Raw genomic sequence first — 24,234 nt, 5'->3', positions numbered from 1 at the left:
AGGTGTCTCTGACTTTCCCCCAGCCTTCTTCCCTGAAGTGGTTCATAAAACCTAGGAAAGATTTTCTGACCCTCCTCTGAAAGAGGTCATAGACTCTCATGTAAGACGTGCCCTCCCTATGCCAGGAAGAAAGGAACATCCTTATCTCTGAAAACAAAAGGTCACAGAAGGGAAACTGAACAAACCGGCCTTGCTAAGTTTCCCCAGTTTATAATGATTATGTCATACTCTTCACCCTATTATATTTCTCTGTGAGTCTCCTCTCTTCATCAAACCCAGCATAAAAATACACAGGTTTAAAAAATACACAAGTGTAACCGTTTCTTCAGGTATTTCTTTCTTTACGAAAGCTCCTATTTCATGTAAAATGTATGTTAAATAAACATGTAAGCTTTCCTCTGGGTCATCTGTCTTTCGTTATAGGAGCCTCAGCCATGAACGTAAGCTGTAGAGAGGAAAAGCAGGTCTCCTCCCCTGCAAAGCGATAGATGGTAAGGTGCTGGATCCAGCGGCAGAAAAGAAGTTTCAAACAATTAAATGATGCCACTTTTATAGAAATGGAGTCAGATGCTTCAAATTGGAAAACAGTTATTTTCAACAATGATTCCTTTTTTTTCATCCAATTCATGGTATCAAAGTAAAACATTTGGAATTTTATTTTGCTGATGGTAAAAACATCTGACGTTACTAGAGTGAGATGTCATTGTAAATCCAGTTAAATGAATCAGTGCTATCATAAATTGTTTTTAAAATTTCAAACTAAAGTTATCTTTGCATCGTAATTAAGTACAAATTTTGGTATAGCACAGTGTCATTGTAAAAGCATGTTTTTTCTAAAGAATTATGGAGCAGAAATGTACTTGGAATTAGATGTTGTGCAACACAATTTGTACTTGTACTCAAACAAGTAGTGATAATCTACCAATCAAAATGGTAGCAGTCACTAAGAATTTATCAATAATATATATACATATACACTTAAAATATCTAAACTATAGTTTTTGCAAAAATATGATTTTAAATATAAGGCAGTATCATGTGTTTTTCTCTCTTTGCTGTCTGCCAGAAGGAGAATTTCAGAAATATTTGAGCCTTTGAAGAAATAATTTGTAAATCAATCTAAGTATCTTTTTGTTGAATTCTTTTTAAAAATTAGCTCTCTAAATCTGGGCTGAATTTGTCCAAATCAGTTAGAAATCTTTTATCAACATTTTCAATGAATGGAATTTCAAAAAGCTTTAGCTTTCCACATGTTTAGACAATTGAGATTATTAGTAGCAAGTCTTAAAAACAAGAAGACACCAAAGTGTATTCCCACCAAACATGAAGAAACTAAACAAAGTATGTTAAAGAAAGTATATTCTCAATCTTGATATGGTCTACAGAGAAGGTTCCTTTCAAATGTATTAGTCATTAAATGCAAATTTGAAGAAAATATTGGACAATTTTATTTAAAATTTTAACAAAGCAAGACCATATAAGGAAAAGAAAACATTCTTTAGAAAAAGAGAATGACATGGTATTCGAGACAAATGTGTTTTAAAAAAATGACTAAAGGGGTAATTATTCTGATTACATTATTTTAAAAGTTCTACTTTTTAATATATGTAAAGAAGTTTCAAAAGTTTTCTTTGGTGTACACAGATATATGTTATTCTACTTTCTAGAAAAAAATGTTTTTGAAATAGTGTTTAAATATAATCATTTGGTAGATCCATCAATACAATAAAAATGTATTTGTCAATTAGTAAATAAATATTTCAAAAAAGATACCAGGATTTTTAGCGCTTCCTTTCACTCTTAAAAGTGTCCTGATTTGAAAGATGAATTCTATGGTATCAACTTAAAAATCACAAATAGAGAAAAGATACTTTATTTGTTATAAAGAGTCACAGCCTGTAGTGTGGCCATTCTGACAGGCTGAGAACTGTAGCTTCTGTGAGAGGCCTCTGTCGGTTAGCAGGTACTTTGAGGGAGGGAAGGATGAGACATACATGTTGTTGAACAGGTTGGCCAAATATATGTATATATTCAACAGGTTATAGGAGCAGCTATATAGTCTTTCATCCAGATATTCATGAAGGGGGAACAAGGCATGTATACTGAATAAACATGCATGTTACATGCATCTCATGTTTCCCCTGGGTGGAGACTGAACATTAAAATATATTACAATAAGCCCTATGTGTCAAAAGGTGAAGCAGGGAAAGGAAGGTACTCAAATGCACAGCATCTGTAACCCATAGGTGGTCTCTTATCAGAAGAAAGATACTGAAACCAGTCTTTCATTCAATCAAAGCTGTAGTTCTGGCTTGTGGAGCAGGGGGCCTCAGTCAGCTCTGCTGGTGGATGAGCTGCAATTTTTTAATATTGCTTATCTCAAGGCCAGTGCCTGTTTAGCTGCTAGAGAAAAAGGAAAACCTTGTGGCAGTTGGAACATAGTTTCTTCTTTAACTGTAGGAGTCCATGACTTAACCATGGTCTTCGGTCCTGTTTATAACATGGTATCTCATTGTGAAAAAAGAGTCTGTTCTGACAGTCTCGTGATCTCTATTTTAACATTAAATGCTGGTCAGATGTTGTGTCTAAACCACAAAAGGGAGGGAAGATAAAGAGGTGAGTCTGACCTCTTGTCCTGTGATGGCCAGAAACTCAGTTTTTAAAAGGTTTCTCTGGGGTCCTCTTGGCCAAGAGGCAGCCTGTTCAGTCGACTGGGGGGCTTAGGACTTTAGTTTCAGTTCTCAATAATCATCCTGGTTATACAGTCATCAGACTCACTACACCCCAAAGAAAATGAATGTTCTGTGGTTCCCCTTTCTAGGGTCTCATAGGATCAAAGTTTCCCAAGGTTGAAAGGGCTCTCAAAAAAAGATATGTTAACTCTCTTGAAGTTTCCAAATTTCAGTGTACCTGGGGATTTCCTTGAGGGCCTGTTATGCAAATTCCTGGTCCCTGGCAACAAGATTTGTGATGTAAGTCAAGGATGGGGCCCAGGAGTCTGTATTTTTTCCAAGACCTCACCCTCTCCCCAAGGGATTTCTTTAGAGATGTACCTGGTCAATTCTGAAATCAACTTCTATAAGCTTTTCTTGGCATAGAGTAGAAACCGATATCCCTAAAGTGCCACCCTCTAGTTCTAACAGTCACATAGAAAACACTGGATTTCTCTTCCCCATGACAGACCTTTAAGTATGGGAGATGACTGTCATCATTTCCAGAGTTCTATTTTATTCAGCCTAACTACTTCAGTCATTTCAACTCTTCTTCAATACACAACACACACACACACATAAACTCATACAAGGTTACTGAGGATAAAACGTATGCCAGCAAATACAGATTAGGGTGATATGACTCAGGAACAATGTGTGTGAAAAAGTTTAAAGATTTTAGCAGATAGTAAACTCAGTATGTGTCAACAGTATGAATCATTACAAGAAGAGTAGGAGAAGAGCAGGAGAGGAGGAAAAAGAAGACAGAAAAAGGAAGGACAAGAAAAAAAAATCTCTGCCTCTGGTTGTTGATGGTATCAAATGAGATGTTGATTATGCAGACTTCCCCTAATGTACTCTGCTGTCATGTATATTTCTTTGATCAAATATCTTCCACTTCCCGGAATACCAGCTCCACTCCTCCCCTTAAAAAATGAGCTATTTTCAAAATCATTTATCTTTCAAGATTCAGGCAAACATCAAGTCCTCAACTGCCCCGGGATAACTTAACTCTCTCTCCTTTGAACTCCCAGTGTTCCTTACACAGCTCATCATACTCAATTGTTTACACATGGCTTACTGCACCTACACCTTCTAAAGTGCTGCCTGCATGATTTCCTTAGATATTATTCTTATTGTTTTGTGTCTATCTGTCCTAGAATATGAGCTTCATGAGGGAAGCTTCTGTCTTTTTTAATGCTATATCTCTGGTGCCTGGAGGAGTGCCTGGCACATAGTGAGCACTCCTGGGGAAAGATAATTAAAAATGAAACGGGCCGGGCGCGGTGGCTCAAGCCTGTAATCCCAGCACTTTGGGAGGCCGAGACGGGCAGATCACGAGGTCAGGAGATCGAGACCATCCTGGCTAATATGGTGAAACCCCGTCTCTACTAAAAAATACAAAAAACTAGCCGGGCGACGAGGCGGGCGCCTGTAGTCCCAGCTACTCGGGAGGCTGAGACAGGAGAATGGCGTGAACCCGGGAGGCGGAGCTTGCAGTGAGCTGAGAGCCGGCCACTGCACTCCAGCCTGGGCGGCAGAGCAAGACTCCGTCTCAAAAAAAAAAAAAAAAAATGAAACGTCCTCCTAACCCAGAAAAGCTTTCTACAAAGGTAAAAGGAAAACAGTTTTATTATTAAATAAGCATTAAACCAGAAAGTGATGCACGTTACAGGCAATCTGCTAAAGAAATGGCAAAGACCAGAAAGAATTCTCACTCTTGTATAGCTAAATGGATACAACCCATTACCGTTAGTGAGGCTTTGCAATTTGGAGTCAGATAACAACTGAAGTTAGACCCCTCTCCTCTTAGGAAACCAGAAGCTAAAGCCTTAGCTTCCTTGATGATTACATTTAGAAGAGATGACACCCAGGTCCTTGAGGAAACACTCCAGATTGTGAGGGAGCCCAGAGGTTTGTTTAGCCACTAAAAAGATTCACTTACATAGAAAAGGGCAGGGAAACCATTCTGAAACAGAAAAAAGGAGTGGAGAAATTTCTTCACTCATTTTCAACAGGAAGATTTAAGCTTCTCATCCTACATTTTTATTTGCTCTTTCTGCACTTAATCACTACATGTTGAAAAAGTAAAAACTAAAATCAGATGGTTTTCCCTGTAATTAACTATAAACACCTAAGGGCAAGAGCTATGTCTTATTTTCCTATACAACATCAATAGAGTGTGCACTCAACTAATGTCTGTGGAAAGAAGGAAAGAAAAGGAAAGAAAGAAAAGAGAGAAGGAAGGAAGGAAGGAAGGAAGGAAGGAAGGAGAAAGATGATTTTGACAACTGTAAAATGATCTCCACATTAAGGACTAAGCATTAAGGGAAGAAAATCAAATACCAGACAGATAAGCTGGGCCTATCATAAGAATCATTGACTCTTTGTAAACCATCTCTACATGTACATTTAGTTATGCATTGGGTAATGGTTGAAGTAGATATCTAGGGTCCTTTCCAAAACTGGATTCTACAATTCCCGGGTCATGGACTTGGCTTATCTCCAGTTGGCCTGCTTTTGTAACTGCCCAGTGGGTTCTTCTTGGGCACTGCCCAGATACAGCTGATTTGTGAAGGCAGGGGAATTGCAATAGAGAAAGAATTTTACACACGTAGAGCCAGCTAAACAGGACACAGGAATTTATTATTACTCAAATCAGTCTCCTTGAAAATTCAAAGGCTAGGGTTTTTCAAGGATAAAGAGATGGGGACACAGTTAGGCAATGGGTGCTTGCTGCTGATTGGTCGGGGGTACAATCATAAAAGTGTGGGAAATGGTCCTCATGCACTGAGTTACTTCTGGGTGGGGCCACAGGAGCAATTAGTGGGTCCAAGTGGAGCCAACAGTGTCAGACATGCATAAAACTTGAAAAGACATCTCAAAAGCCAATCTTAGTTCTACAATAGTGATGTTGTCTGCAGGAGTAACTGGGAAGTTGCATATCCTGTGACCTCTGGAATAATGGCTGGCAATCGTTTATGTCTACACCTTAGCAGAATTCAGGCTTCTATCCTCCTCCTAGCCTGGTGGTCTCTCATTGGCTTTACAAAGGTGGTTAAGTTTGCAAGGAAGGTATTATCATTTAACCTATAAACTAAATGTCTCCCAAAGCTAGGTAGACCCAAGCCCAGGAACAATTAAGGGAAGTTTAAAGGTTAAAGGCAAGATGGGGGTTGGTTAAATCAGATCTCTTTCACTGCCATAATTTTCTCACCGTTACAATTTTTGCAAGGGAGGTTTCACTTTTCTCTCCTTCTCCACCTCCAAAGCTCCCCGCTCTTAAGTAGGGAGAATTCATTTGCACGTTTTTCAGAGCTCTGCACTGTAATTCATTCAGAGCCAGAACTTTCGGCTCATTTACAGCGGATGCATGCTCTCGCATAATCTCTACACCCATCTTGGGCTTCAATTTTCTCTTAACAATGTTCACTCTACCCTATTCAGTCCAAAGATCACTCTCCTTGACAGAGAAGACAGGACTAAATGGGAGGAAAGGAGTTCTGTTTTCTTCACGTCATCCATCAACATCACACCCCTGGCCTCAGGCAGCGAGCCTCTTCCTTCCTTATTCTTGCTCTAAATTTAAGAGCCCTCCATTATCTTTACTTTTTCTTTCTCTAAGCCTCAGCTCACTCTGGTCTTTGGTCCTTCTGATCTATTACTGGTCCTTGCCTTTCTTTCACATAATCTTTGGCAGCGTGCCTCTTTCCACTTTTTGGCACGTCTTTTTAAAAATCCGAGTTTCTCAGTGGGAGTGTGCAGCCACCTTGGCTCTGAATGTCTTTTCCTTTTGTCTGCAGCATGAACAACATGTGTGATTGCAAAGATAGAATTATAATTTTGAAAGCTTACCAATTCTTTTGAGTTTCCTCTTGAGAAACAGAATTTAAACAATCTTTTCTTGAATTCATTAAAACCTGCCTTCTCCAATTGTTGAGTACCTATCTTAGCACTCCAAGCCTTCTCCCTACTTGGCTAGCACAAACCTTAAAAAGACACACTCACTTCCTCAAAAGATTTCTTTGTACCATAGAAGTGAAGTGCAGGAGGCAAAATGACCCAATGGTTTTTTCTGACAATGGTCTCTGTAAAACATCTCAAGAAACCAATTAAAGAGAATGGTAGTAAACTTGAAATAAAAGGGAAAGTTGCTAAAGATATTGTGGTGGTAGAATTGATAATCCCTGCCAATCAATTATGCAGGGATAATTACAAGAAGAGAGGAAGACTGTTGAGGTCTGCAAGTATACGTAGTCAGGTGATCTAGAAAATGGTGATAAGGTAGGAAGAAAGAAGGATTAACATTTTTAGTAATGAAGAGAGGAGTTGAGAAAGTATCTTTTCATTTAAAAATAATACAGCATTTCCTTGCTACTCTCCTACCTTGCATTCACATTTACCTTTTAAGAGCACTTATCCCATCAGTTTGTCTACCACCTATCCTATGAGTAACGTGGAGATAAGAGATTTGTCCAAGGTTTCAACATTAGTGAGTGGCAGAGCTCAATTCTCATATTTTCCAGAAACCCAGTGGTTCCCCTTTTCCAAAACGCTATGGCTCATGGCATTGCTAACCCTTTTTGCCTGTAAAGGGGCAAAGCCAGCCCTTTGGTTTGCATCAGCAGCTGCTGTTGGTGGGGCTTGGGGTTATTCATAACTGATTAGCTTAATGTGATATCCTTATCCCAAGAATCTTTCTATCCTCGATTACCACACCTGGCGTTGGCCAATTAACTGGGACAAATTCCAAAACATTGAGAGAAGCTCTGTTCCAGGGTGTTTCTCCTCTCCTATATCTTGTCTCCCACTTCCGAGCAGCAATCACACTAGTCTTCTTTCTCTCTCTCTCCCTCTCTCTCGCTCTTTCTCTCTCTCTCTGTGTGTGTGTGTGTGTGTGTGTGTGTGTGTGTTCTGAGGTGAGCAGGCCTATAAAAACCTACTCCCAAAGGCCAAGGAAGGTGAGGAGCTGAAGAAAGAAGCTGACAAATCCAGATTCTCAGAATGAAATACTTAATAGGATTTATGAACAGAAGCCATATCTCAAGTGGCTGCGAATGGTGGATCCCTACACTACACTGTTGTGCCACAGACCCAGGGCTTACAAATCATAGGGAATTTGCCTAAGGGGAAGATGTATGTGTTTACGATAACATGAAGGTTATTTTGACCTAAGGGCAGGAATTATTGGTAATTACACACTCTTAACAGTAGATAAAATAGAAATTTTAGAGGCATTTTCAGAACTGGGGTTAATCAGAAGTCAACATATCAGATTAGTATACAAGATGGAGTTACTCTAGCCTCTATATTCTCCCTCCTCAATGCCCCCTAAATACATTCTCACCACCATCACCGCACCACTGTGGCTTGCTTTAAATGTCCCTGCACCCAATCCTTCACCAACCACCACCATACTTATTTCTTTCCATCTGTAAAAAATTTCCTCTTTTATCAAATCCATTCACTTACCAAATACTCATTGAATCACTACTATGTGCTAGACACCGTTCACGGAACTGGGAATACAGCATTGAACAAAACAATGTCCCTGAGCTCATGGAATTTTATTCTATAGTCTTTGAAACTCTTTATTGACCACACCAAATCTCCCTTCCTCTGAAATACTGCAATTTTGTCTTTATGGCTACATCACCATCAATGTATTTACACAGGCTAGAAATATGAAACTCATCTTCGATTCGTCAGTCTCCATGTATATCTAGTCATTCACAAAGTCCCCTGTTTTTTAATATCCTGAGAATTCCACATGCTCATTCTTTTGTCCTCATCCATACTCTCACGGCTCTAGCTCAGGACTCTCATCATGGGTCACCTTGAACTGATGTAATCACCTCCATCCTCCTAGCAGATTGCCCTGCTTCTGGGCTTTCCTCCCTCAAACCTATTTTTCTTGGGTCCACTTATGATTTATTTAAAATAAAAAGCTAAATCTAATCAGGTCCATGCCCTGCTTATAAGCTTTTAAAAGTTCAAGCTACTTGATATGGTACCAAAAGCTGTTTGTGTTATGTTTCTCGTCTCATGGCTTTGCATAGTTTCTATCTCATTTTTCCCACATTCTCTCTCTTCCTCTCTCTCTCTCTCTCTTTCTGTGTGTGTGTGTATGTGTGTGTGAGACTCATACTAGAGTTCTTTAGTGGCTGGTTTGTACAATATTGTAGCCTCCATGCCTAGCACAGTGCCTGGCCTATATTAGTTCCTTACTAGAGTTTGAATTGAACTGGGTTTTTGCTGTTGTTCTAAATTTCTTTGTGTCTTTGATCTTAAGCTTTCATATGTCTGTGTTTTCCTTCTTCAACTGCAGAGTGTGTTCCTTGTGGGGATAATTAGGGTTATTTACAAATGTTCTTGTTCTCTTCCTCCTTGGTACATTGCAGAAAATTGTAGGATTTTCTTTCCCACACTTTTTTTTTTTTTTTTTTTTTTCAGCCCAGAGGTCTTTTACTTTTTATTTTTTTAACACCTATTATGCCATGAATTCATAGGGAATAGGTTCCAGCAGCTCAGGCTCCTTCCCATTGGTCCTCACAAAGTGTGCTTCTCTGGGTGGAGCAGGCTGGCGCTTCAGCTGAACCCAGGTACCTTTCTCTTTGGCTTCTTTCTTTTTCTGATCATTTTCCTTCACGCGTTTCAGGAAGCTATCTCGGCTATCAGAGTGCTTAATGTGCTCAATACGCACATTAATTCTCTTGGCAAGAATCTTGCCCTTAACTTGTTTGTTTACAACAATGCCAACAGCATGCTGGGTAACGTTGTAGACTCTCCCAGTTTTGCCATGGTAACACTTGTGGGGCATTCCTTTTTGAACAGTACCCATTCCCTTGATGTCTACAATATCACCTTTCTTATAGATTCGCATATACGTGGCAAAGGAACAACTCCATGTTTTCTAAAAGGCCTAGACAACATATATCGGGTGCCTCTCCTCTTTCCCTTTGTGTTCGTCATTTTGGCGAATTACTGGAAGATGGCGGTTCCGGCCGAAAGGCTTCCCACACTTTTAAAATTAGGAACAGCCACATGATTTGTTCTGGCCAATGACATGTGAACGGAATTAGCATGTGTCATTTCCTGGAGAAAGCATTTCATTGCCTCGCACAGAATACTGCCACTCTTTCCTCCTCTTGGTGTATGGAAAGCATAAGAACAAACAGAGCCTTTCTCAGTCCTTGACTGACTAAGGTGAGCAGAGGTTTCTGCTGACCTGTGCATGAAGTGCAGCATGGGCAAGAAACAAGTGTTGCTAACCCAAGGAGAGGTGGGGGCTGCTTTTTGTGGTCACCATAACCTCGCCTATTCCCACCGCTCCATTGCCTGAGGACAGGACCTGTACCACTTAACTTTGTGTCTTCATTGTGCCACATTTAAAACAAACTCTCGACATATATTTAAATGTTGACTTCCGATTTTTTTAAATTCACAATGTCCAATTTCAAATATCCCTCTCCCATCAGTTTCTGCTCTCTCCATACTAAAGCACAATTTCTACTCATTTTAGCTCAACTATGGTTTCTAAAACATAGAAATTTCTAATCAGTTCATAATCTGGTGGCGGTCACTGGTGTAACGTTTTGTAGAGAACGAAATGTCACCCCTCGATGACTGACGATGATTCCTCCAGCTCAGCTGTGGTCAGTGTCCTCCAGGGACGGTGAGAAGGACTGCTCGGAGCACATGCCCTGCAGCTGAGCAGCAAAGCAAAGGGGTTGTAATAAATCAGCTTCCTAGGGGAGGTGCGTGTTGCAGTACAGCTCTCCCTGTAGCCTCTGTCCCAGCAGATGGCACGACAACATGGCAATAAATGTCATGAAAATGCTTCTCCCATATGCCTTTATATGCCTTAAAAAAAAAAAAAAACTTCACTTTTGAGTATGTAATTCTATAAGCAGAAAAAAATAATCCTCTGTGATCCTTTTTAAACTCTATTGTTAAACAAGGGAATATTTTTAAAGGGAGGAGGGAATTCCAAATCAGAGCCCCTTCCTTAAAGGAATGCCTAATACGTATTTATTCTCTCTGCAATCCTCATGGTAACTGGAGAGGCATATTCTTTCTCCACATATAAATTTTATTATACCTCACTCCGATATTATTTCATGCACATCAGCACGGCGCTAGTTTCTAGATGTGCTAGTCCACTGAGTTATTAAAAAAGAAGAGCCCACAACCTTCTATTTTCTTCAACCTGCTGATAGTTCTAACACAATTCCTTTTGCTTCCTCTGGCAGCCACACTTCCAAACACGTCCTCTCATAGCTGGACAAACAAGTCCAGCTAATTACAACCTATCTGCTTAATATCCTGAAATTTAAAATTAAGCTTGTAGGCACTGTTTTTATGATTACATGTTTTTAAAAATTAGAAGTTTTTAGCCAGAGTTATCACAGAAATTTGAATTTTAACTTGAAATTTTTGGCTTTATAAATGTCAAGGATTTTACTTCAAAATGTGTCTACAATTACTATAACTACAATGTAATTTTTCTTTTTTTTTGAGACGGAGTCTGGCTCTGTCACCCAGGCTGGAGTGCAGTGGCCAGATCTCAGCTCACTGTAAGCTCCGCCTCCCGGGTTTACGCCATTCTCCTGCCTCAGCCTCCCGAGTAGCTGGGATTACAGGCGCCGCCACCTCGCCCGGCTAGTTTTTTGTATTTTTAGTAGAGACGGGGTTTCACAGTGTTAGCCAGGATGGTCTCGATCTCCTGACCTCCTGATCCGCCCGTCTCGGCCTCCCAAAGTGCTGGGATTACAGGCTTGAGCCACCGCGCCCGGCCGTAATTTTTCTAAAGATACTTTCTGAAAGACAATCAAATCTCAAAATTAAATGTGGCCTTGATTTTTAAAAAATCAATCTAAAGAAAAAAATGCAATGTTGCCTTGGAACATAAAGTATTTAGGGACCACAAGAAATGTCTCTAGTGTGAAAACATACAAAATAAGTACAAAAAATGTGAGTTCTCAGGCCTATCCTGTGAATGGAATAAGATCTCCTGACCTGTATTATCTACAACTGTTAGCAGCAGTGAATCCCTACTGGTCTGCCCCAACCTCAATTCTTGCCTCCTCAGAAGAAATTCAACCAAAGGGCATAAGGCAGAGATACTGAGACAAGTTTTAAAGCAGGAGTGAGAGTTGATTAAAAAGTGTTAGAGGCCTGGTGCGGTGGCTCATGCCTGTAATCCCAGCACTTTGGGAGGCCGAGGCGGGCAGATCACCTGAGGTCAGGAGTTCAAGAACAGCCTGACCAACATGGAGAAACCCCATCTCTACTAAAAATACAAAATTAGCTGAGCATGGTGGCACATGCCTGTAATCGCAGCTACTCGGGAGGCTGAAGCAGGAGAATCACTTGAACCCGGGAGGCAGAGGTTGGGTGAGCCGAGATCGAGCTATTGCACTCCAGCCTGGGCAACAAAAGTAAAACTCCGTCTCAAAAAAAAAAAAAAATTAGAGCAGGAATGAAAGGAAGTCATGTACACTTGGAAGAAGGCCAAGTGAGCAACTTGGGAGATTGGGTGCATGGTTTGGCCTTTGACTTGGGGTTTTATATGTTGGCAGTCTTCTGGCATCAACGATTTCCTTGGGGTGGGCTGTGCAGTGGCCGGCCAGCACTTGGGAGGCAATGCAAGCCCAATGTGTTTACTGGAGTCGTGCATATACTTACTTGAGGCGTTCTTCCCTTACCAGCTGAATTTTCCTGGAAGGTCATGTATCAGTTAAGCTTTGCCATTTTGCCTCTTAATGCACATGCTTGAGCTTTCTTGTCCAAATCCTGAGATTTTATCAGAAGCTGCTGACCACCAGTTTCAGGTGTTCCTATCTATTGGGAGACTGCCTTTCCCTGGCACTGGCTGCAACCAATTATTATTTTAGAGAGTCAGCTTAACAACTGGCTGACCGGCCAGGTGCAGTGGCTCATGCCTCTAATCCTAGCACTTTGGGATGCTGAGGTGGGCGGATCACCTGGGGTCAGGAGTTTGAGACCAGCCTGGCCAACATGGCAAAACCCTGTCTCTACTGAAAATACAAAAATCAGCCGGGCGTGCTGGCGGGCGGGTGCCTGTAATCCCAGCTACTTGGGAGGCTGAGGCAGGAGAACTTCTTGAACCCGGGCGGCAGAGGTTGCAGTGAGCCGAGGTCGTGCCACTGCACTCCAGCCTGGGCAACAGAGTGAGACTCTGTCTTAAAAGAAAAGAAACAACAAAAAACACTTGACTGACCAATCACCTGATGATTGCCTGACATTCTTGGTGGGGGGGGGGGGGTGTCTCTCCTGGCCTGCTCCTATCTGCCTATCTACTATAATATAACTAAGCCCAGTAGTAGAGGAAATCCTTTATTTTGTTAAAATAGGGCCACTGGGTAGAGGTTGTTGCTTTGCACATTTTAAGATCTATCAACATAATACCAAGAACAAACCACGAAGGAAAAAGTGGTAAATCCAAACATAAAAGTGTTTAAAAGTTTATTAAGTATTTTATTACACATCTACATTGCCTAAGGTTTCTATAACACACACCTTACATTGGAATGATCTGTTTCTTGTTTTTATTTTCTACCAAAAAAAAAAAAAAGGACGTTAAAATTAAGTATAGAAATGGTGGAACTTTGGGATTTCCTGTCCAGAGTTATCTATGAGTCAGGTTTTATTCCAGCTGATTCAACATGGCAGATTAAATGTGAAAAGTAAAATGGTGGGCCCCCTTAGGCAGCAACTCTTCTTTCCTGGTTACCTCTGCCTACATAGACAATTGATCAAGAAAGATGTTTACACCCCCACACATATTCTAGATAGTTTTGGTCATGAAGTCACAAGTTTCCATATCTGCACAATTTTTAAAATATGGAACTACACATTTGCACAAAATCTTTGTTTGGGAGTAGGGGGCAGGCCAGGCAGTGGAGGAGAAACTGACACCAACTTCCCTGAGAGCTTCCAAAGTAAGAAAGCATCGCTTTTTCCTTCATCAACTCCTGGTTGCATGGGGAAAATGCAGCAAGTGAGGCACACCAAGCATAGACACAAAAATAGGAACACAACTGTAAGGTAGCCAGGTTGGCAGGTGTAGGGCCGAAATGGCTGCATGCCACCACGGTAAAATGTCTGCTACAGCCGCACATTTACAATCAGTTTGGTGATGTTTCCAACACAGGCTGGGGGATTGAGATTCCTCCATATAAGGCAATGACAAGGATTTCAAATGGACCAAACATTTTATATTAGTGTCAACAGCATTAACACAGCTTCATCTGGCAGAGGAGACGCAACCAAGAATATCTGCATTATTTACTCCAGAGACATTGCCTGACACCATCTGTTCTGTCAACCCCCACCCACCAATGTGGCGCTTTCCTAGCGCACCCTTGCCTAGCTCTGTGAACCCCTCAGTTATGTATTTTGGCCCAAGAATTTCAAATCCCCATGTTTTCCTGAATAGAGATTTGGAAAGTTCATTTCAACAGAGTGATTGGTAACACAGAAGATCTCTTAATGCCGCAAAGCATTATTAGTTACCCAGCTGCAAAGATGATTTGTTGTGTTTACCTTTATTCTAGGATTGAATACAATGCTTTCGCTATACAATGTGGTGGCTGGGGTATGGTGAGGTGGAGGGGACAGAGGGATTGGGCTAGATTACACAGCATAGAAAATCAATACTCTTACACTCTAGGGTCTGTGAACTGGTTCAAGGTCACAGAAGTGAATAAGAAAGCCAACTAACTAGGAGTAGGAAATAGGTTGCGCAAAGAAAAAACAAATTTCTGAAACACCTACAAACCACATATGACGTCTATATTTGTGTCTAGCTGATTTGTATACAAACATTGACCTTTCTGGAGATAAACTGTCCCCTCTGAAAATCACGGTAACACTATTAGTAAGTCAAGGCCAAAACAAGAGGCAACAGTCATGACAGTGACTATATTTCATCTCTATGGCCGGGAAAGGGGAATTAAAATGAGGCCCCTCAAGAGAGAAAACCCCAATAACTTGTCATTAAAAATAAAAATGACTGATTTGTACAAGCGTAGTTCAAAATTTATTTATACATTTGTTTAAAAGAATGTAAGACATTTTTTTCTTTTGTGCATATTTGTACCGCAGATTAAGAAAGTAGGGATTAAAATCTAAAAAGACCCCCAAAGCTTTCCAAAACCTGATCTGAGAATTAGATAAGAATGTGTCATTTAGAAAGACAAGCCTAATGCTAGCATTAGGACTAGCATTAGGAGATATACCTAATGTGAGTGACGAGTTCATGGATGCAGCACAACAACACAGCACATGTACAAAGCATATGTAACAAACCTGCACGTTGGGCACATGTACCCTACAACTTAAAGTATAATAAAAAACGAAAAAAAAATTTCATAAAGAAAAAAAGAATTCATGGGGCAGAAAATGTAAGGGGTTCTGGAAACAGAGACTTGAAAGTCCAGAAATGAGCTATAAATAAACTGCTGCTAAAAAAAAAAAAAAAAAGACAAGCCTGTAGCACCCATAGCTCTGATTAACCTGAAAGCATCAAGTGACTTCCTCTTTTTCTACCTTACCAACATTAATTACACTTCCAATTAGAAAAATAATGTAGCATTTCCCTGGCAGTAGAGATTACATGAGTTCAGTAATCAGCTCCTCCAAACATGCATAAATGAGGACAGGGAGAAGCCAGTCACTCCTGACTGCACCATCAAGTGTGTGGGCAGTTGAAATCAAGGTAAAAACAGTGAAGCTGAACAAAATCACATTAAGAAAAAGCATCTCATGAGGCTTTTCGAGGTCAGCTGATGAAGACCAGATAGGAGTCAATATTTTCTCATATACCCTGGAAGAAAAAGAAAATGAAAATTACCACAAGCAGCAAAATAAAATTCAAAGCCTTTGTAGTCAAAAATGAAGTTCCTGCAAAGAACGCTCTTACTGCATCAAGCTAAAATGACCATTTTTTAAAATTAACAACTTAAATGACCATCGAAACTATTTTCTTTCAAGTCACATTGCATTTGATTCTCAAAATAGTCTTGGCCAATAATGTAATGGTTTGTCAAGTGATGTCTTATTGGCTGTGTTCTTAGACTAACAGAGGTCACAAATAATATAGTTCGAAAATGTTGTCACCCACCTACACAGTTACAGCAAGGACAGGAAGAACACATGTGGAACAGAGCAATTTAAATGGAAATGTCTCAAGTAGGGTTACGCTGTATTATGCAGGAGAAAGGTGCCTTCTAAGAGGACCTTGAGGTAGGGAGATAGACTGATGAGTCTCCACTCACACCATGTACGAAGGGTCAAGAGACCTCCATCAAGCCTTCCACAGTGCTGGGCCACGTTATGTATGGAATACACACTATTGCTGTTTCTTCTAACACTTTGGGAAATTAAAATCTCAGATTGCCTCATTGGTCATAGGAAATGCTGAACTGCCCTTGAAGACATAGGATTAAGAGTTTCCACAGCATCCCAAAGAGCCTCACCTGCTGTATCAGAGGAAATATCATTTAAAGGGATTTTTTAAGTGACCCACCTTAGGTGCCTCAAAAAAACTAATAGAGGACCCTAGAAAAATCAAAATGTATTTTTTTACATACAAAAGCAATTATTGAAGAATAAATGTATATGTTAAGAAATATGAGAAGACTGATTTAAATTAACAATGATTAAAAAATAAAAATCAGTCCACCTAACATACACACTTATCAGAGGCCTACTGCTTAAGTGTCTATATGACATTTCAAGAAGCTGCTGCTTCTTTCCATGGCTTGGTTTTATCATAATTTCTGCCTTCCTCCTTCTTTTCTCTGCCTCTGGCTTTTTACTGGTTCTGCTATTTCCTCCAAGTCTTTGTGAGTTGAGGCATAACTTTCCTCTTTCATTCCTTGGAGGAGCTCAGTCCTCACCTATCAGTCTTTAAATGGTGACATATCCTTAATTTAATAGTAATTCTAATATATTAATATGTTGTTAATCTATATATTAATTGCGTCCACTTGTTATTTGCAAAACATGTCCTAAATAAAAGTTTATATCCTCTCTTCTTACTTTTGTATGATATTCTTTTATGAATAGATGTTTTAAAATTTAATGTAGGTATAGTTACTTTTTTGGTTTTTTTTTTTTTCCTTGGTTTATACCTTGGGTCTTACAAAATCCTTTCTCAGCTCTATTTTATAAATAGCCTGTCTTATTTTCTAAAATGTAAAAGTCTTCCTTCCTATTTAGAAGCTTTAATCCACTTAGAAATGTTATGAATTATGTCCGGACCTAATTCCATGTAAGTACTCAATGGTCCTAATAGCATTTGTTGAATGGTCTGTTTTCCCCCAGTGATGTGCTCTACCCCCTTCTGTCATACAAAAAAATTTAAAAATTCAGAAATGTTGGGTGTGCTGGTGCCAATTGCATACTGCTCTAAATACACAATTAAGTTCCCATCTATACTTCTTTATCTTTAGGAGTGAATTGGTTACTCTTGGTTCTTTGCTTTGATTACAATTTATTTGAATCTATAACTTATTTGAGAGCTCATTCCTATCTATTAACAAGGTATAACTCTTCATTTATTTATTCCACAGTATCTTTCTACAAAATTTTAGAATTTTTTTTCTTTTTTTCTTTTTTTCTTTTTTTTTTTTTTTTGAGAAGGAGTCTCGCTCTGCCACCCAGGCTGGAGTGTAGTGTAGCCATCTCAGCTCACTGCAAGCTCCGCCTCCTGAGTTCATGCCATTCTCCTGCTTCAGCCTCCCTAGTAGCTGGGACTACAGGCGCCCGCCACTACGCCCGGCTAATTTTTTTTGAATTTTTAGTAGAGACGAGATTTCACCATGTTAGCCAGGATCATCTCGATCTCCTGACCTCATGATCTGCCCGCCTCAGCCTCCCAAAGTGCTGGGATTACAGGTGTGAACCACTGTGCCCAGCCAATTTTAGAATTTTTTTAAAAGGGCCATGCATATCTTTGGTTGGATCTTTTAATTAGATTTATTTACTCCTAATGTGTAGAAATGTCGTTTTCACATATTGATCTTACATCTACTAACATTGCCAAGCGTTTTTTCCTTCTAATAATTTGAATGTAAATTCTTTTGGATTTCTTATGTAAATAATTGTATCATCTGTGATTTATAAAGGTTTTTTCCCCCTTTTCAATCTTTATATCTCTTATTTAACAGAAATGTTTTTAATGTTTTATTATTATACAGTTTTGATCCCTTTATGAGGCAAAGAAATTTCCCTTCTATTCCTAGTTTGCTAGAAGATTTTACCATGAGTATTGTAATTTAGCAAATGCTTTTTCTGTACTCATTGAGATGATCATATGGAGTTTCTTTTATAATTTATGAGGTGAATTATCTCAGTAGGTTTTTTGTTTTGTTTGCAATAAGCCAAGCTTGCAATTCTGGAATAAATCCTATCTCATCAGGACATGTTATGCTTTTTCATATTTATCCTGTCAAAATCTTGTGATTGTTTTGAATCTATGTTTATAAGTGATACTGAGTCTATTTTTTTCTATACAGTCTTTGTCTAATTTTAATTCAAAGTCACATTTACCTGCTTAATCATTTTGAATAATACTTCCTTCTTTTTAATCAGAAAAACTTTCTAGACATTTGAAATAATTTGTTCCTTGAAAGTTTAATAGAATTTTGCTCTAATATGTATAGGCCTGGTCTTTGTTTAATGGGAAGACAGTAAGACATTGCTGTTGACAGTGTTTGTATCACTTTGCACGTCCACCAATGATGTGTAAAGTACCGTTTTCCCCACAGTCTTGCCAACAGAGTATATCGTCAATCTTTTAGGGTTCTTTCCGCCAAATAATTGATAAGAAATGGCATTTTGGTCTAATTCTTTTTCAAGTCTGCTTGGTTGTCTTTCATTGTCTCCTATTTTTTGCTCATTATTTCAAATCCAATTTTTATTTCATCGAATGTTTTTTAAATTCAGTATCTAATCATTTTAGCACATGAAATCATCTGGCCCTCAGTCTGTCTGTTGTGTTTGTGATGTTGAATCACAACCACTTGTTTCCTTGCATGTGCGGTAAGTTCCAGTTATTGTTTTATGCCTGGGATACGTCAGTGAACACAACAATCCAATGGCCTCGCCCTTGTAGAACGTGGAACATACATCAATCACCACAGGAAGAGGTGAAGAGTAAACAGTCAACAAAACGTACAAGGCAATTGTGTTTTAAAAGTATGTTAGAAGTTGAAGAGTGCTATAGAAAAAGGGAGGGGAGCCTAGAAAGGGAACTGCAGGAGCCAGAGTGAGAGGACAGGCAGCAGCTTTAACTAGGATGCCAAAGTAACCTCACTGAGACCGTGGAATTCAAGAAAGTAAATGAAGGAGGACAAACCATATGGATATTATGGAGAATAGTATAGACAGAGCAGCCAGTGCTCTCAGCAAGAAAGCTGGTGTGGCTAGAGAGAAATGAAGAAGGAGAGCCAGAGGCCTAAGAAGGGGTCTGGATCATGCAGCACCTGGTAGCCTGCTGGAAGGACTTTGGCTTTTACTAAAAGTGATTTGGGGGGTGGTGGAAGCCACTGGAGGGGTATGCAGAGACAGAATCTGACTTCTGTCACTCTTGTATTGAGAACAGACTGTAGGTAAGTAATTGTGGAAGGAAGGAAACCGTCTAGGAGACTACTGCAAGTAGCTGGATGAGCACTGAGAGAGGCTGGAAGCAGGATAATGATGATGAGCATGGTGAGAAGCTGCTGAATTGGATGTATTGGGAAGGAAGAGTCAAGAGGATTTGTTGATGGCTAGCTGTGTGGGGGTGAGAGAGAGATTGCACCATTACGGAAACAGGAAAATGTGCAGATAGAGCACTGGGGTAAAGGGGATCAAAGGTTAGGTTTTAGACATGTTAAGGCTGAAATGTGTATTACATATCTTGGATAAGTAGAGATGTGTTGGGTAGGCAACTGGGTACACAAGTCTGGAGTTTGGAGGAAGGGGTCTGGGCTGGAAATAGAAACTTGGGAGTCATGAACATACAGCTAGCATCTAATTTCATAAGAATGAAAGAGGTCATCAAGGTATTAAGTGAACATCAGTTCAGAAAGTGGTCCAAAGCAGATCCCTGAGGCACTTCACTGTTGAGAGGGCAGGAAGGTGCAAGGAGTTCAGCAAAGAGGAATGAAAAGGGGTTATTACAGAGGTATATGAAAACCCAGGAGAGTACAGTGTCCCAGAAGCTAAGTAAAGAAACGGTTTCAAAGAAGAGGGAGTGATTCACCGTGACGAAGAATGGCGAGCAGTCAAAAGATGAAGATTGAGAAATAATCGTTGGATTTTGCAATGTGAACACTTTTAGTGACCACGAAAAGAACATTCTTTTTGATGGGTAGATTCTAAAACCTGAAAAGAGTGGGTTTAAGAAAAAATAAAGAAACTAGAGATAGCAAGGGTAGGCACCTTTTAATGTTTTACTCTGAAGGAGGACAGAGCAACAGGGCAGTAGCAAGAGTTCGGAAATGTGCTATCAACAGAATTGATAACTGATTTATATTTTATGCTGATGGAAGGGTTCTAGTTGAGATGGAACATTCAGCAATTCAGTAGAGAGGAGAGAGTATTATTAGAACAAAGTCCCCCAGGAGGTGCAGAAGATAAATCATAAAGCAAAGCAAGCACAGAAGTGCAGATGTCTGGAGGTCAATAGAGGTGAAGGTGGGCGCCTGAGGAACTTCCCAGATTTCTCTTGCTGCTTCTTTTAAGTAAGGAAAGCACTGATAAGCCCTTTGGACTTGGATATGCCCAGCCTACTAAAAATTTCACCCAATCATCCTTGCTATTACATCATGAGAAAACAATGCTCCTCTCTTTGATCTGAGGAATCTAAGCAGAGATTTGTGGCTCACTAAGGCCTGCCAATAGTCATTGGTGAGCCAGATTGCCACATCCTCACGTCCTCAGAAGCCTATGTGATATCCATTTATGCCTTCCCATCATCTTCCCCTCTGCTCCAGATAGATGCTTTCTAAGTTTTAAGAGCGGTTCCATAGAGAAGAAATGACAACCATACAGTGTGTTTCCAAGCCCTGACAAAATCTAAATTCCAATCGTGTTTCACAACTAAGTTATACAAGCTTGGATAATGTCTGCAACTCACAATGGCCCATTTTCCACATGACTCCTACTCACATATTGTTACAAGACAGTATGTGTACATTGCATCACACAATGCAAAGATCCTGCGTTTCAGTTATTTTCTCTGTTCCATACTGTCCCATTCTGAATGTCAGAGTGTAACAAATGAGCATATATTAGGGATAAATAGACACATCCAGGAAGCGTTCTCTGCAAATTTGCTTATGTTCAATTATCTTAAATATGTATACATTTGTAAAATCCATTCATCAATTTAAACTACTAGATTACTAGATGTCTTTCAAAGGTACATGCTATAAGATTTCTAACAGATTGACTTCTCAAACATGATCATTGGTCTGTCGAGATTTATTAAAGGAAGATCTTCTCTAGACTTTCTAGGTCAGCAAGCACTTGACTATTTTGTTGTATTTTTACCGTTTTACAGATTTCTATCTGATGTGTGTGTATATAAAGGGAGTGAGTGTGAGAGAGAGAAGGCAGTTATGCACTTGGACTTCAATTAAACTGTAAGGCCTATGGTCTTTAGTTTTTTATTTTATACACATTGCAAACCTCACAATTATATATATTCCAAAGCTTTGGTGCTCGTTCAATAATATATTGTGCACACAAAATACATTAAACACATATTACAACACAGTTGCAAGGTTTTCATCACAGAAATATGTAAGGATATTTCATTTTTTAAAAGTGCCTTTTGCTATAGGGTTTTTAAAAAATCATTTTGTAGTGAAAAATTAACTACTGGTTTCTTTGATGTGTTAGTTTGACTGAAAGAATGTATTACTAGAGAATGCTTATTATTTTTATAACCATACTTCATTTAAAATCTTTCTGAAAAAAAAAAACGTTCATTTGTTTTTTTGTAGGTCTGGGCAAGGGATGATAAAAAGCCTTAGAGTCCAGGCAATCATGCTGAAAACAAAGGGCAGGTGTCATTTTTTATTGTGATTGGCCAGAGCTGAAATCAGGACTTTCTCCCTCTCAGAAGCTATTGTGGAATTTACAGTAATCCCCCTGGCTGACTGCCCATCACACTGCTGAACAGCATAACAACAACAAAAACATAATATCTGGGGAGAAGGCCAAAACATATATTCAAAATTCTCATTGTTTTTATTCTTCAACATTCACAGATGATTTTTTTAAGAGAAAAGAAAAAAACTCACCCAGCTGTTACCGCTATTCATATTCCAACAGCCTCCAGATTGCTCGAGGCCACCTGGTTGACTTTTGCCTTGGAGTCGGTCCAGAAAAGCATTATTTACCCTTTAAAACAATGAAAAATGTGTGTGAGTAGAAAACTTGCTGCAGGGCTGAGAGATTTCTGAGAACCTAATGTGTTGTGTGAACTGACCCTGGGGATGGCTTCCTGGCTTCAGCTTACAAGAAATCTACAGACACTTCTCTTCATACTAACCATATGACATGCTATTAACCGCTCTTTACTGGAGATGGTGCCAATCTTGGCTCAAGCCAAAGGGGGTATGAGTTCTTAACCTGAGAGTTTCAGGCACTCATCTCCTACCAGTTCAGCAAGACCCTAGTTCAAGAAAGAAACTACAGCCCTCAGAGTCATGCCAGGTATGAACCTCAGAGGCTGGAGAAAGACAGAAGCCTCAGCACGAACCAAAACATGAAGAAGAACCAAAGATAGCTCTATGGCATTATTGCTGCAAGATAGATGTCCTTCCCATGTTCCCTGCACTCCACTGCCAGTCTTGCTAAAGTAAACTCCACACATGCAAAGCAGAAATGGAAGGCAGTAGGGTGATGGTTATATTATTCTATTTCTGGAGCTCGCTACCTGGTTGTTTACTTTATAATTAATCATCATAAATATCTGCTTTATGGACCTTTCTGTGTTTCGTATTTCAATTTTTAAATTTAAAATAATAAATCACAGGTAACACCATGCTCTGAGTTGCCCACGGATGGCTGAATAGAGTCAGGGACTTGGAAACTGAAGAAATGATACTGCAATAGGTACCTTATGATATCAACAGATTATTTAGGAAGTACAGAAATAAGACTATACGCTTCTTGCAAGCAGAAACACAATGCCTGGTGCACAGCAGCAAATATACATTTATGGAAGGACGGAAGGCAGGAACCAGTCACATGAGCCTCTTGTTCAGTCATGAAGATAAGCAGAACGTGGTCATGGTGACTGGCTACAGGCCGGTGACTGGGAGATTTGGGAACTTTGAGGAAAATAAAGGCTGGGTGGCAAAGTCAAAGGCTGGAGGGGGTTTTTGTCTGTCTGTGCTTGCTCAGTGCTAGCGAAGATGCCATCTTAGTTGCTGTTTCTCAACAACTCTAGGTCCCATCGGGCTGTGGTTCCACCTCAGCTATTGTAAAGCTTCTTTCCTGTCTTACCATAAAATCCATCCAAGTGCCATATTCTAGTCAGCCTGTTTCACTGCCAAGCTCCATGTTTAAGTCACCTTCTCTCAATCTGTCAGTGTGCAGATAGAATAGTATCCAACTTCGCTGGAGACTCAACTATCAAGAAAAGGAAAGTGACCCTGCTCCCCATTAAACAATACAACCACTGGTATCCTGGACTCCCTACATGCCTGGGGCTGTTCTTATCCAGTCTTTTTTGTCATTAGCAAAGATGGGTTTTCATTCAGCATCCTCCACCCCACACCCAAACCACTGGAAGGCTTGTTAGCTCTACCTCCTGAACACATCCTAAATTCACGCTTTCCTTTCCATGGATACCATTCTAGTTTAAATTACGATCTCCTCTTCACCTTGCTAGTGCTTTCACTCCCACCTTCTGTAATCTAGTCCCCATACAACAACTTTACTAGATTATGAAAGAAATCTTGTCTTCCTGTAGCTTAAAATTCTCCCATGACTTCTCATTGGTCTTAGAATAAAACTGGCTTATAAAATGTTGTGTTATCTTGCTCCTGCCTACCTTTCCTCCCTCACTGAGTATTATTCTCTTCTTCACTCACTATAATCCCATCGCATGGGGTGAGGTGTGGTGGCTCATGCCTGTAATCCCAGTGCTTTGGGAGGCCGAGGCGGGTGCAAGACTTGAGGTCAGGAGACTAGCCTGGCCAACCTGGCAAAACCCCTATCTCTACTAAAAATACAAAAATTAGCCTGGCACGGTGATGGACACCTGTAGTCTCAGCAACTCAGGAGGCTGAGGCAAGAGAATCACTTGAACCCGGGAGGCAGAGGTTGCAGTGAGTGGAGATGATGTCACTACACTCCAGCCTGGGTGACAGAGCAAAACTCTGTCTAAAAAAATAATAAAAATCAAAAATAAAATAAAATAATAAAATCCCATCACTTGGGACTCAAAAAGTCCAAGCTCATTTGCACTTTAGAGCCTCTGTGCTTGCTTCTC

The 24,234-nt window shown here is 39.9% G+C and overlaps 1 protein-coding gene and 1 pseudogene across 1 annotated transcript in view; both read right to left on the bottom strand.

Moving 5' to 3' along the window:
* Nucleotides 1-9,170: 9,170 nt before the first annotated feature.
* On the bottom strand, nt 9,171-9,698 carry LOC117096635 (annotated as a pseudogene).
* Nucleotides 9,699-13,170: 3,472 nt separating this feature from the next.
* Nucleotides 13,171-24,234, bottom strand: part of EPSTI1 (epithelial stromal interaction 1) — a 110,310-nt gene continuing 99,246 nt past the window's right edge. Inside the window, exons 10-11 of the mRNA XM_033234065.1 lie at nt 22,034-22,133; nt 13,171-15,561 (exon numbers count right to left, since the gene is read on the bottom strand). Coding sequence (XP_033089956.1) covers nt 15,553-15,561; nt 22,034-22,133 — 109 coding nt within the window. The 3' untranslated portion in view covers nt 13,171-15,552. The remainder of the gene's footprint in view (nt 15,562-22,033; nt 22,134-24,234) is intronic.

Source organism: Trachypithecus francoisi, unplaced genomic scaffold (genome assembly GCF_009764315.1).
Source record: "Trachypithecus francoisi isolate TF-2019V2 unplaced genomic scaffold, Tfra_2.0 Contig01461, whole genome shotgun sequence".
Lineage (NCBI taxonomy): Eukaryota > Metazoa > Chordata > Mammalia > Primates > Cercopithecidae > Trachypithecus > Trachypithecus francoisi.
The sequence above is the reverse complement of the archived record's forward strand: the minus strand, read 5'-3'. Positions and strand labels throughout refer to the sequence as shown.